We start from the raw sequence: 14,128 nt of genomic DNA, 5'->3' as shown, positions 1-14,128 counted from the left end.
TTTGAGTGCAGAAGGTGGGGGCTCGCAAGGACTCTAAAAATTAATACTTGTCACTCCAGGCTTGTATTAAACTCCCAAGGTTACAGCTTTTCTCTGACCTTGGATTGGTAGATGCTGCCACTACCCAAGTGCCAGGGCCGGCTCTGGCTTTTTTGCCGCTCCAGGCAAAAAAGCCTCCAGCCGCCCCCCGCCCCCCGGCAGGGAGTGTGGCAGGGGAGGGCACCTAGCCCTGCCATGGCCCCGCTCTCCCCGGCCGGCCGGAGCACCGGGGGAGGGCGGCGAGCTCGGCCAGGGCCCCGCTCTCCCCGACCGGCCGGAGCGCTGGGGGAGGGCGGTGAGCCTGGCCGGGACCCCGCTCTCCCCGACCGGCCAGAGCGCCGGGGGAGGGCGGCGAGCCCGCCGCGGCTCCGCTCTCCCCGGGTGAGCGCCGCCCCCCTCCAGGTGCCGCCCCAAGCACATGCTTGGAGGGCTGGTGCCTGGAGCCGGCCCTGCCAAGTGCAAAACCTTTGAGAACCCAGGAAGGCACACTTGGGAATTCCTACCTGTGGGGTACCCTCAAGCCATTTCACCCCTCCTCCAGGGAAGAGCTGAAAAAGAAAAAAAAAATAGGAAATCAGCTGTTGCCACCAGCTAATTAAACAATATGTGCACAAACCTCTTAAGACACAAAAATCCAATTCTGTTCTTAAAAAAGGTTAATTTTATTAATAAAAAAGGAAGAAAATACATCTGGGAACTTAGGCTTTTGCTAGATTAAAAAAAAACAACTATAAGGATTAAGCATCAAGAATAGCTCTCTTGAGGTCCAGCTTAAAGGTTACAAGCAAAACAAAAGCATCTAGGGTTAGCACAGAGGAATCCACAAGCCATAAAGAAATAAAAGGGATAAACCTAATTGCGTCTTCCTAGACATGTCCTGATCTACTTACATATCTGGGGTTTTAGATCAGTAGTTTCTAGGTATGATATGGATGATTTTTCATACCTGGCCCAAGCTTCTCACAGCATAACTCCTCCCTGTCTGCCTCTCCCCGAGAACAACAACAGACAGACAAAAGGGGAGTCTTGTTTCAATTTTTAAAAGTTCTAGCCTTCCCATTGGCTCTTTTGGACAATTGCCCACTCACTTCTTTTTACCTATACATAGCAGTGAGACTTTTTAACCCTTTACAGATAGAGCAATTAGAGAACAGCTACTAAGAGGGATTTTATAGCTACTAGCTGGCTGAGTGTCCATAAAAGGGAGCTCCGCCCCCCACCTTCATTTATCACAGCCCCACTAGCCCAGAAATAATTATGCATCCCCAGACCTCTATCTGCCCATCCCTCAGCCCATCAATGTATTATGCATTCAAACTCCCAACCCACATCTGTCCCTTGAAGCAACTCCACTCCCTCTGCAGTTGCAGGGTTTCTTCACCCCACCCCACCCCACCCCAAGTCTATTGTTGCGGGAATAGAGATGGGAAGGATGAACAGACTGGCCTATTGTTCATGTGAGGAGAGGAGGGAGCAAAGTCAGCCTGAGGAGCTATTTCTGCTTTCCCCCCGGTGAGAATGGTAGCTGCCTCCTTTAACCTCTCTCCTCCCAAAAATCTCCTCTGGGCTTCTAAGGGAGAGCTCTGCCCACCTCTTGTAGCAGCCCAGTTTGGCTGCCTTTCCCCAGGAGGCTGGGAAGTGTGGAAGGCAGCCAATCAGAAGGAGTTTTTCCCTAGGGAGGGGTGGAACTCATGTGGAGGCTGGAACTTCCGGCATCATTGAGAGACTGGCTCAAGTAGGGTCCAAAAACACATTATTGGTGGTTAAATCATGAGAACTGGCAATGCTGCACAGTTTCTCCAAAAAATTCTTATAACCAATTAATTAATATGGGCAAAACAACTTATTTTCCCAATTTTGTTCTCTGAAATGGATGAACCATTTTTGCTGAAACCTTCCAAACAACTTCAGCCTGGGAAAGACACTGGTCATGGAAATTTTCATTCTGAATGCTTAAAGTTTGGCAACATTATAAGCAATTTAAACTAGGATCTTATAATAGGAAGTGTCAGGTAAGTTTTTCATAGAGTCATGGAGTTTTAAGGCCAAAAGTCTGATCTCATGTATAACACAGGCAATTAAATTACACCAAGTTACCCCTGTATTGAGCCCAGTAACTTGTGTTTGGCTAAAGCATATTTTCCAGAAAGGCACCCAGTCTTGATGTGAGACAGCAGCAGATGGAGAATCCACCATTTCCTTGGTAGTTTGTTCCAATGCTTAACTAACCTCACGGTTAAACATTTGTGCCTAATTTCTAAAATGAATTTGTCTGGCTACAGCTTCCAGACATTGGTTCTTTTTATGCCTTTCTCTGCTGGATTAAAGAGCCCTCCCAGTATTTTCTCCACAAGAAAGTACATACACACTGTAATCAAGTCACCTTTCTGTCTTCTTTTTGATATATTAAACAGATTGAGTTCCTTGAGTCCTTCACTGTAAGGGATTTTCCTGTAAAATAAGACAAAAGAATTACAGTGACACCTTGTGGTGAAAATATCCTTTTACATCAGAATGATATTCTTGAGACTTGTCTGAGAACATGCTGCTGATACTGGTGCTTCTAATACAGTATTTCTTCTGCTCCATAGAAGTTTTCTAAAAAACACACAAGATACAGTATTGTAAGTAGAAGTATATCCACTAAAAAGATTATTTCTAAAAATAATCTAAGCAGCCAACTGGCCCAGGAGTTTGAACCAAAAGCATAACTAGAACTATAGCTTCTACTTAATATTTCAACATGACTAATAAAATAAATAAATCAAACATATAAAAATTACCACTTATTCTCATTGAATGGAATCATATGTTTCTTTGGAAAGAGGCAGCTGTATCTAGTGGATTGATTTCAGGAGTTTGTGTTAATATTTATATGTGCAACTGTCTAAATTTGCTCACAAATCAGATTGTTAAGTACCCATAAAAATTGAGACTAGGTTTAAAAATCAATTCTTTAACGTTAGCGTCTATATTATATTATGTTGTTAGTGAATTTGATTTGGAGGTGGTCTCATAAATTTGGTGGAGATGGAGCCAAGCAATGAATTGAATCTGGGCCTGAATTTTCCTAAAGTTCAAATAAGCTAACTCATTCTAGCAAGGAGAATCATGTCTGAACAGATCCTGCTCCTCTATTTTCTGGTTGGATTTTAATAATCATAATTTTATTTGTATACAGACAATTTCTCAATTCCTTTAGAATGTTTTATCTGTATGTGTTTTCCATTCATTTTGATAAAACATGTGATCATTCTGTAACTGATATAAAAGACAGGAAATAATGTATTAATTCTAAAGTATCAGTGCAATTGGAAAAATATTTGAAACACTTTTAGAAGAAAACAATATTAATATGATGTTCTTAAAATTGTAATAAAGTTGATAAGATTATATACATATATGAGAGCTATTAATTTCTAACATGCATATACATATGGGACTATTATTTTAAAAAGTCCTTGTGAAAATTCTATCAATGCTAGATAATACATGAAACTCTATAACAGACATGTAAACACTGGGCTTTTTCATCTTAGCATTGTTCAAGTGCTGATATCATATGAAAAAAGTTACTTCATAAAAGTACATGGTGAAATGAAAAGTCATTCGTCTTTTGTGATACATAGAAAAATTGTCAGTGAATGAATGAATAGAAAACTGTCAGTTAATGAGGGGACCAGGAACAAGTGGGTTTATGTACGACAAGGCTGGTAAAATACACAGTAAATTCCCAGTCCTTTAAACACTTATTCGTGTGCCTAACTTTACTGCTGTCAGGGTTCCCTCCCCACTCTGAACTTTAGGGTACAGACGTGGGGACCCGCATGAAGACCCCCTAAGCTTATTTCTACCAGCTTAGGTTAAAAACTCCCCTATTCCTTGGATTAAGTAACGCTGCCACCACCAAGTGATTTAAACAAACATTTAGGGAGGGCCACTTGGAGCCCTACCTTCCCCAAATATCCCCCTAAGCCCCTACACCCCTTTTCCTGGGCAGGCTTGAGAATAATCCCTCACAAATTGGTACAGGTGAACACAGACCCAAACCCTTGGATCTTAAAACGATGAAAAAACAATCAGGTTCTTAAAAGAAGAATTTGATTTAAAGAAAAGATAAAAGAATTACCTCTGTAAAATTGGGATGGTAAGTACTTTACAGAATAACAAAAGACTCAAGAACATAGAGGATCTCCCCTCTAGGCAAAACCTTAAAGTTACAAATCCAGGGCTAAACCTCCCTCTAGACAAGGAAAATCACAAGCCAAAATAAAAGTAAGCTAACGCATTTCCTTATTATTACTTACTAATTCTAATTGAGTTGGATTGCTTGCCTTCTTGATCTGTCTCCGGCAAGCACACAGAACAGACAGACCAAGAACAGACAAAACAAAGCCTTTCCCCTCTCCCCAGGTTTGAAAGTATCTTGTCCCCTTATTGGTCCTTTTGGTCAGGTGCCAGCTAGGTTACCTGAGCTTCTTAACCCTTTACAGGTAAAAGGATTTTGTGCCTCTTGCCAGGAGGGATTTTATAGTACTGTATACAGAAAGGTGGTTACCCTTCCCTTTATATTTATGACAACTGCCATGAATAATCCCATTGAAATCAAGCTTGATGTTCACCGGATCAGAGTCTAAGGATATGTCTGCATTGCAATGACATGGCAGCAGCTGGCCCAGGTCAGCTGATTCAGACTCACGGGGCTTGGGCTGCCAGGCTATAAAAGTGCAGTGTAGATGTTCGGGCTCAGGCTGGAGACCAGGATCTGTGATCCAGCGGGGGAGCCACACACTGTTATTTTTAGCCCAATTGCAGTGTAGACATACCTTACGTGAGTGGGTTTGACCTACAGAAATAGGGAGTAGAAGAAAAGAATGTGACAAGGAGATCTATTTTACCATACAACTTCGTTAATTTGCAAAACCCATCATGATTTACTGAATTCTGAGCATAAGTGAACAAACATTTAAAAAAATCAAAGATAATGCATCACAACACATATTTTGTTATTTTGACAATTGTTCAGTTCAATTATGATCATACTTCACAATATACTATATATTTTGTAAATGTAGTCGTGAAGCTATAATAAGAGCCCTTAAACATGTGATGAGAAAGGGTGAAATTTTCGTGTGCAAATTATGTGGATTAGTGTGGTTTCTACTGTATATTAGACAATCTATCAGTACATCAGATATGCATGTTTAAGCAGTTGGCATCTAACAACATGAACAAGCCACTCAAGGTTTCATCTTATTGTTTATGTCAACCATAACTCCTCAGAAGAAATGCAGTATTACAGAACCAAATTTTTCAAGGGGACTCTATCCAGCTTCCATTTTTGCCTACATTTTTGTGCTTTGCTATAAACAGAACAAATATATTTGATTTTGGCTCAAAACTTGTTTTGATTTTAGTTAATGTTTTACAGGATGATACTACTTCTACTAGCTCCAAGAAAACATGTTTTTGTGGCAACCCAAGAAGGCCTCTTCCTCAAACCAAATAGGTTTCTGTGTAAGTGATGAAGCAAAGACAGGATCATTAGCCTAAGGTGCAGAAAGAGGGGTAGGGCTCTAGAGAATCAGACAAATATTTTTCTTAATGACCCAGCTCCTGGAGTCAGGTGTTTATATGAGACTCAGCTTTTTTTTGTTTTTAATTTTATTTTTGTATGTACGTTTCTAGCCTTCCTGAGAAAAGCTTGAAACCTTAAAGATGGAAAAAAAACAGCAGACATGAAAAGCACCAACAATTTATTCTTTGTTAAATCTCATATTTGAGCCTATTTTGTGATTTTTAAAGGGCCTGACTCTAGGTTACCATCCGTCCGGCTTTCCCCGGACATGTCCGGCTTTTTCAGCTTTAAATGGCCGTCCGGGGGGGATTTCTAATAAAGTAGAAATGTCCGGGATTTCCCCCTTCCCCTCATGAAGAGTGCGGCGCGGCTGATTGGACGGCTGGGCCTGATTGAAAGCCACTCACAGCCACTGGGGCTTCTAGAAGCCAGAGTCCCTCCCCCCCCCTCCACAGAGCAGCACCACAGTGTTTGGCTGCACGTGGAGCTCGCAGCTCTCCATTGGCCGGGGGCAGCCAAGGGACAGGGAACGGGAGGGTTAGATTGGTCGGGAGTTCGGGGGGCTGTCAGGAGAAGGGGGTGTAGAGAGCGGTTGGGACAGGCAAGGGACAGGGAACAGGGGGGGTTAGATTGGTCGGAGGTTTTAGGGGGACTGTCGGGAGAAGGGGGTGTAGAGAGCGGTTGAGGCAGTCAGGGGACAGGGAGCAGGGAGACTTAGCTGGGGGAGGGGTCCTGGGGGCAGTTGGGGGGGGTCTCAGGAGAGGGCAGTCAGGGGACAGGTAGGGGGATTCTGAGGGGGGCGGGAAGTGGGAGGGGGCGGGGCTAGGGCAGCACCCCCTGTCCTCTTTTTTGATTGTTGAAATATGGTAACCCTACCTGACCCATAACTTTTGTACAGTGAGGACAGACTGCATCTCTCTCCCTCGCACACACGCCCGCGTGTACTACTTGCAGGTGTGTAAGGAGCCGAACAGACAGAGCTGCGCGGGCAGGTGAAGGGTCAGGAACAGCGGCTCCTGTCTATCACAAGCCCAGTGAAGCGTGACGGCCGGTGTGCGCATGCGCGCGGCGCTGGGTTTGCCTTCCCCCACCGGAAGTGCCCTGTTGCCGGTCGGTTCGCAGTTTATCCTGGAGACGGTTGTCAAGGAGCGAACGCCGCGTCGCTGGGCAACAACAGACCGAGGATTGTTCTCGGGGCCCTGAGGCTGGGCTGAGCCCCGCGCCCGGCAGCCCCCGCCGCGGCCATGGCCACGGGCTCCATGCTCCCCGCGCGCAACCAGGAGGCGGCGGCTGCAGCCAGCGGCACCTACAGCTACTGCAGCCGCCCCCGGGCCCTGCCCCCCCGGCGGAGATACCGGGGCGCCCCGGCACACAGCGAGCAGTGAGTCCGGCCCGCGGCGCCCCCTCCAGCCCGCACTGCCCAGCCCGGCTCCAACCGCGCCCCCGTGAGCCTCGTCCCCCGCCCCCTTCCCCCGTCCCGTCCCGTTCTCCAGCGCCCCCTATCCCCGCCCCCTGCCCCCCGTCCCCCGTCCCCGGGCGGTGCCAGGACCGTGGGACTGGGGGTGCATCAGCTCTGCAGTGTGAGGGGTTGCCTGCCTAGTCAATAGCTGAGATGGACATGTACAAGAAGGGGGGTGCAGGGGCTAATTTCTTTAAGTAGCATCCCTGTTGCTGGTGTGGTTTGTTCTTTAGGCCTTTATTGACACCCAGCTGGGTCTCACTCTTCAGAGATACTACAATGTGACACGATCCATAACCAACTCTGTTGATTTTGTTCCTTTATGATGTGATGTGTTACAGAGAGGAAGAACCTGTTCGCTATGAGAACCTCATGTACGATAGGAGAGTGGTACGAGGCAACACTTATGCCCTTCATGCATTACCTTGGGTAGGTTCTGTTTACATAAATCTTATTATAGTTTTGTTAAAAACTAAGGGTTTTTTCACAGTTTCTAGAAATGCTGTAATGTATTTTCATGTGAACTTCCACTGTTCAGATTTTTTTTTAACAGTGTTGGGAAAACTTTAGATTAAGAAGTTTTCTCCTTTTTCATTTCCTTTTTGTGTATATGCTATTGAGTATAAGCCAACACAACTTTATTTACTTCCTGGTTTGTTCATCAGCATCTCAGTGATATTAGCAGGGGCGGCTCCAGGCACCAGCACACCAAGCGTGTGCCTGGGGCAGCAAGCCGCAGGGGGCGGCCTGCCGGTTGCCGTGAGGGCAACAGTCAGGCTGCCTTCGGCGGCATGCCTGCAGGAGGTCCGCCGGTCCTGCGGTTTCGGCGGCGGGTACGCCGACGGCGTGGGACCAGCGGACCCCCCGGAGGCATGCCACCGAATCCTGGATATTAGCACAGCTCTGGGAATATTGTTTCTAAGTTAACTTGTGCTCACTTATCCTGTAGATGCAGGGCTATTCCAGTAAGTGAGCAGTAGACACTTAGTACATCCTCTCTACACACACACACACACACATCATACGAAAGCTTATGTCGGTGTTGAGATGATGTATGATGTGGAGCTGTGAAGTGGTGCCATTACCATAGAAATCAGGATAAACAGTGACACTATCAACTATAAAATGACCACTTTGGGACAGTTCCTCAGATTTGTAACCTAAAAAGAGTGGCTTAGGTTTGGGAATCTCCCTCACATCCTCAGTCATGAAGACCGATGCAAAGAATTCATTTAGTTTCTCCACAATGGCCTTATCGTCCTTGAGTGCTCGTTTAGCATTTCAATCCTCTAGTAGCCCCACTGATTGTTTAGCAGGCTTCCTGCTTCTGATGTACTTAAAAAAAATTTTTTTTTGCCATTACTTTTTGAGTCTTTGGCTAGCTGTTCTTCAAATTCTTTTTTGGCCTTCCTAATTATATTTTTACACTTCACTTGCCAGAGTTTATGCTCCTTTCTATTTTCCTCACTAGGATTTAACTTCCACTTTTTAAATGATGCCTTTTTGCCTCTCACTGCTTCTTTTACTTTGTTTAGTCACGGTGGCACTTTTTTGGTTCTCTTACTATGTTTTTTAATTTGGGGTATACATTTAAGTTGAGCCTCTATTATGGTGTCTTTAAAAAGTTCCCATGCAGCTTGCAGGGATTCCACTTTTGGCACTGTACATTTTAACTTCTGTTTAACTAACTTCCTCATTTTTGTGTAGCCCCCCTTTCTGAAATTAAATGTTACCATGTTGGGCTGCTGTTGTGTTTTCCCTGCCACGGGGATGTTAAATTTAATTATATTATGGACACTATTACCAAGTGATCCGGGTATATTCACGTGTTGGACCAGATCCTGTGCTCCACTTAAGACTAAATCAAGAATTACCTCTCCTCTTGTGGGTTCCAGGACTAGCTGCTCCAAGAAGCAGTCATTTAAGGTGTCAAGAAACTTTATCTCTGCATCTCATCTTGATGTGACATGTACCCAGTCAATATGGGGATAGCTGAAATCCCCCATTGTTACTGAGTTTTCTATTTTTATAGCCTCTCTAATCTCTCTGAGCATTTCGCAGTCAATACCACTATCCTGGTGAGGTGGTCAGTAGTATATCCCTACTGCTATATTCTTATTATTCGAGCATGGAATTAATATCCATAGAGATTTTATGGTACAGTTTGGTTCATTTAAGATTTTTACTTCATTTGATTCTATGCTTTCTTTCACATATAGTGCCACTCCCCCCCGCACGACCTGTTTTGTCCTTCCGATATATTTTGTACCCTGGTATTACTCTGTTCCATTGATTATCCTCATTCCACCAAGTTTCTGTGAAGCCTATTAAATCAATATCCTCATTTAATACGAGGCACTCTAGTTCACCCATCTTATTTAGACTTCTAGCATTTGTATATAAGCACTTTTAAAAACTTGTCACTTGTTAGCTGTCTGCCATTACACAATGTCATTGAATGAGTCTCTTTTTCAGTTGACTGTTTCTCATTAGATCCAACCCGTATTTTATCATCTTCCATCCTCTCCTCCTTACTAGGACATAAAGAATCTCCATTAATAGATCCTCCCCCAAGGGATGTCTCTGTCCGAGCCACATGCTCCTCCACACCTGTCGGCTTTCCCCCAGCCCTTAGTTTAAAAACTGCTCTGTGACCATTTTAATTTTAAGTGCCAGCAGTCTGGTTCCATTTGGTTTAGGTGGATACATTATAGCCCTTTATAGAGAATTGTTGGGCCTACTGTTCACAAGCAATGCTTATTTGAAGCAGAGGCATTCAATGTCTTGTGATATTTCTGATTAATATTTTAGAGATATTTAGTTTCCAGAGAATGTTCTCCAACAGATCCTTTTTAGAGTAGATCAACTTTTGGATTTAAAGGACCACTGTACTCAAAAGTGACTTTGTGGAAATGGTTCCATGGTTATTATCTCTTTCTGATTACATATCAAATTTGCTCTGTTTATAAAGTTTAAAAAATGATTTCCTAACTGACAATTCTGCAAGTGCAATATTGAATCTAAAAATCATGGGTACCTTCTGGCTCACCTTTCACCAACAATAAAGATTCTGTAATCAGAAATTAGTAAACAATTCTGTTGACATTATGCAACCTAGAACAGAATCCTTTTCACCCTCATAGCTGTCTGGGCTCTGCTCTGCTAACTGGAGTAAAGACTTGCTTTAGACAATAAAGTAAGCCAGCAGGCATGACTGAAAAATTTCAGAGAGCAAGTCTGTTAGTAAACTCATGCCATTTTTAAACAGCTTATTTTTCAAAATAGAACCACACCTTTAAGCTGTTGGATATTTCCAAATAGCAATTTAGTGTAGCTAGCAAACTACTTCCTTAGCCCCCTATCCTGCAAAGATTTACACACCCGTTTAATTTTATGCAGTGAAGTCCATGGGACTACTCACAGTATGTAAAGTTAAGAAGTTGTGAAAGTCTTTGCAGGGGCCATATCTTAGAGCTGATCTAAATAATTCGATTTGTAGAAATTTTAAAAAATCACTTATATTTAGAAATTATTTAGTAATTTTGTGTATAATTTGTGCTGGAATTTTTCCCTGCAAAACTAAGAAACTTTTTGTATCAAACCCCAGACTGCTCAGCCTGACCCTCTTGAGATCCAAAGGCAGCGAGAGGCTCACAGGAAAGCACTTGCCAGAAAACGAGCAAAAGAGCAGCTTCAGTCAAGAACTCCAGAGCCTGTAGAAGGCAGAAAGCATGTTGATGTGCAGACAGGTAGAATGTTGAAAAAATCTTGATCTAATATTAAAAACAAAAAACTTTTAATTGATCCATATTAGCATACTTAGTTTAATTCACATTGTTAATAGTATTGTAGGAGGAGCTGATAGTCACATCAGTAGTTAAGGTTGTCTGTCCCCTCCAATTATAATGTCCTGTTTTCAGTTGTTTACAACTTTTAACAAATGTATCCATTCAGGCTGAAATTTTCCATGTTTGGTATCTGGCTCAGGTTGAAATTTTTTTTGAAAGTTTGGGCAAAAGTGTTGGAGCCATTTCCAAAAATAAGGCTGCTGTTGGGAAAATAAAGAAAAACTACATCTTTTTTAGCCCTCAATGGTTTGTAGCAGGAACTTGAAATCTAGCAAGAGGATAGCTTTCAGGTCAGTGCAGTGTCTTTCGCTGCCTCTGAAAATCTGTTCAGATTTGGCTGAGCTGTACACCGTGGGAAAAATGCCATTTGCACATGCTCACAGGACACTTGTTCTTAATTTTCTGAATTTTCCAGTGGCATTGAATATGCTCTCAGGTTCAAGTGAGCATCTTGCCCTCCTGTTTCCTAATTGCAGCAGCAATGGCTTTTCCCCCATTTACATTCCTTTTGACCCAATTAGTTCTAATCTCTTACTTTATCCACTGAATAGTGTTGTTAATCTTGTGCACTTCCCAGCCCTTATTACTGAGCAAGGTCTTGTATCTCAGCCCTTCCCCTCCACACACACGTTTTACAGATGAGAAACTGCTCTGATTCTCATTTATCTGAAGGTTATTTCTGAAAAGGTACAAGGAGAAGCCAGGTCTCAATACAGCAGACCTAGTCTCATCCACTTAGCCACTGCCTCTCAAAATGAACATACCATGGAGAATTAAAACACACACACATTTTAAACATAGATGTTAATAGATATGCTATCTGTGGCCTTTCTTTTAACCTGCTTTATCAGAATTAACTCCACCTGGAACAGTATTTCACAAAGTGAGCTAAAACCTGATAGTCTACACTTAATCAAAATGACCTCATCAACTTCTGAAATCTAACAAATGAAATATCACTTTATGAATCATATCCCATTAAATATATCAAACACTATGGACAATATGAGAATGGTAGCTCCTACACAGAAAAATGGGTGTAAATATTACATTGAGTCTTTAACTTTGTAGCAGTCATTTTATTGTACATTATTTTAATATGATAATTTACCTCTGTTAACAATTGGTTTGCCACATTGGCTTTTTGTGCAAAACAGAACCCTACGTACAGTATTCATCATACTATTGCTTCATAGAGTTGTATCTGGAAGAGCTTGGTGACCGCATAATAGAGGTTGATGTGGAGTGTCAAACAGATGCTTTTCTGGACAGACCACCTACTCCACTCTTCATCCCAGCCAAAACCGGGAGAGATGTGGCCACACAGATAGAAGAAGGAGAGGTACAAATGCAAATTTGGGTCTGCAACCATAGCAACATTTCTTATAAAAATAAAAAAATAATAATGGAGATATCCCATCTCCTAGAACTGGAAGGGACCTTGAAAGGTCATCGAGTCCAGCCCCCTGCCTTCACTAGCAGGACCAAGTACTGATTTTGCCCCAGATTCCCAAGTGGCCCCCTCAAGGATTGAACTCACAACCCTGGGTTTAGCAGGCCAATGCTCAAACCACTGAGCTATCCCTCCCCCCAATGTACGAAATAAGTTTGTGATACAAAATGAAGAGTTTAAATCAGTCAAGAAACATTTCAGAAACATGGAGGAACTACTCTTTGTAGAGAGATTAAAAATTCCCTATAATGTCTAGAGTACTTTACTGTGAGGATAATGATGATGATGATGATAAGGAAAATGCCTCTCCTCGAATGCTAATGTTTTACTTTTTTGCAGTAAAAATTAAAACGTTCAGAAATTCGCTGCATGTCTGAATAATAAAATTGAGCATGAGGGGACTAGGGATGTGCATGTGAGCATGGTGTGGGTCCAGTCTAGCCTTCTGCCTCTGACTGGAGGCCCCAAAAGTGACTGTGTTTTGAACTGGTCTGTTGATTGGGCCCACCAGACAGACTTAGACCTATTGCACGTTGCTATGGATGCTTTCTTAAAGAGAGGGGAGCCTGAAAGGATCTCAGACAGAGAGAGAGGCTGAGCTGCTGAGATGGCAGGAACTACCATTAGAGGAGGGAAGAGAATGACAGAACTACCAGTATTCATGTTTAGTGGTATTTAGTCTGGATCATACACATCACTTAGTGAGGACTGGAGGAATTCTTTTTTAAAATTGTGAAATTACCTAAGTCCTCCTTATGATCTGGTACTGCCCATCTCCCAAATAGCACCTTATCCTTTGCTTCTCTTTTTGCCCCATTCTGAGTTCAGAATTTCACACATTCCTTGCCACAGTTGGTAACATTACAGCTGCACAAAACTGTCTTCCCAGCCCTGTGTTAGACACTTGTGATCTCACCAGCTATTGCAGATGTAAGCATTTCTGTTCACCTTGATAAGTCTTTAAATTGATTGGGACCTGGATACATAAATCTCTGTTTAATTTGCTTTCATCCTCAGCTCTTTGACTTTGATATTGAAGTCAAACCAATGCTAGAAGTTTTGATTGGAAAAATCATTGAACAAGCTTTGCTAGAAGTCATGGAAGAAGAGGAGCTGGCCAATCTGCGGGCACATCAGTATGCATATGAGGAACTACGCAATGCCGAGCTCGCTGAAGTACAACGCCTCGAGGAGCAAGAGAGGCGACACAGAGAAGAAAAGGTATCAATACGATAGAGCAGTCCAACGATGTCAGTGTCTTGACCTTTGGTCTTCTGCAAGCTTGTATTCGTTTGGCTTTACACCACTGGAAGACAAAGACAAAACCTAAAATATGTTTGCTTAACTTAAAGGGGCAACGTCAGGTTAATTATAAAAATAGCTCGATTTAATGCCTTTAGTGCTGCATTTTTGTAGTTGTTTCCATATATCAGCAGAATGTTGTAGTTTCTGTAAAGTACTGATATTCAAACTGGAATGTAACCACTTCACAGAAATGTATCTCATACACAGTACAGAACCTGACAGCATTTTGCCTTATGTATCTGATAAAATAATTTAGTCAAGCAGTTAACTGAAGATTTTCACAAAGATACCTCTCAAATGAATGCTTGCAGTGCTCTAAAATTAAAAAGAAAACATCCAACTTGTTAATGCACAAAATCCTGAGTGTACAAACACTTTTCATGGTCTGTATGTACCAAATGAGGTATATTAAAGTGCCCAGCCGTCATTGTGTTTAATTTCTCAGC

The 14,128-nt window shown here is 42.7% G+C and overlaps 1 protein-coding gene and 1 long non-coding RNA gene across 3 annotated transcripts in view; one reads left to right on the top strand and one right to left on the bottom strand.

The window, feature by feature from the left end:
* Positions 1–73: 73 nt before the first annotated feature.
* LOC135977645 (uncharacterized) lies at positions 74–6,632 on the bottom strand. The gene is made up of 3 exons (XR_010595086.1): positions 6,494–6,632; positions 2,423–2,490; positions 74–587 (listed from the first exon to the last, which is right to left on the bottom strand). It is a non-coding gene; the product is annotated as an uncharacterized LOC135977645 (long non-coding RNA).
* A 229-nt stretch (positions 6,633–6,861) lies between these two features.
* Positions 6,862–14,128, top strand: part of LOC101952839 (radial spoke head 3) — a 29,339-nt gene continuing 22,072 nt past the window's right edge. For both annotated transcript variants that reach the window (XM_005291541.5, XM_042857260.2), the window contains exons 1-5: positions 6,862–6,998; positions 7,418–7,505; positions 10,684–10,825; positions 12,121–12,266; positions 13,395–13,598. In XM_005291541.5, coding sequence (XP_005291598.2) covers positions 6,862–6,998; positions 7,418–7,505; positions 10,684–10,825; positions 12,121–12,266; positions 13,395–13,598 — 717 coding nt within the window. The remainder of the gene's footprint in view (positions 6,999–7,417; positions 7,506–10,683; positions 10,826–12,120; positions 12,267–13,394; positions 13,599–14,128) is intronic.

This window comes from Chrysemys picta, unplaced genomic scaffold, assembly GCF_011386835.1.
Source record: "Chrysemys picta bellii isolate R12L10 unplaced genomic scaffold, ASM1138683v2 scaf5, whole genome shotgun sequence".
Lineage (NCBI taxonomy): Eukaryota > Metazoa > Chordata > Testudines > Emydidae > Chrysemys > Chrysemys picta.
This window is presented reverse-complemented; position numbering and strand designations above follow the sequence as displayed.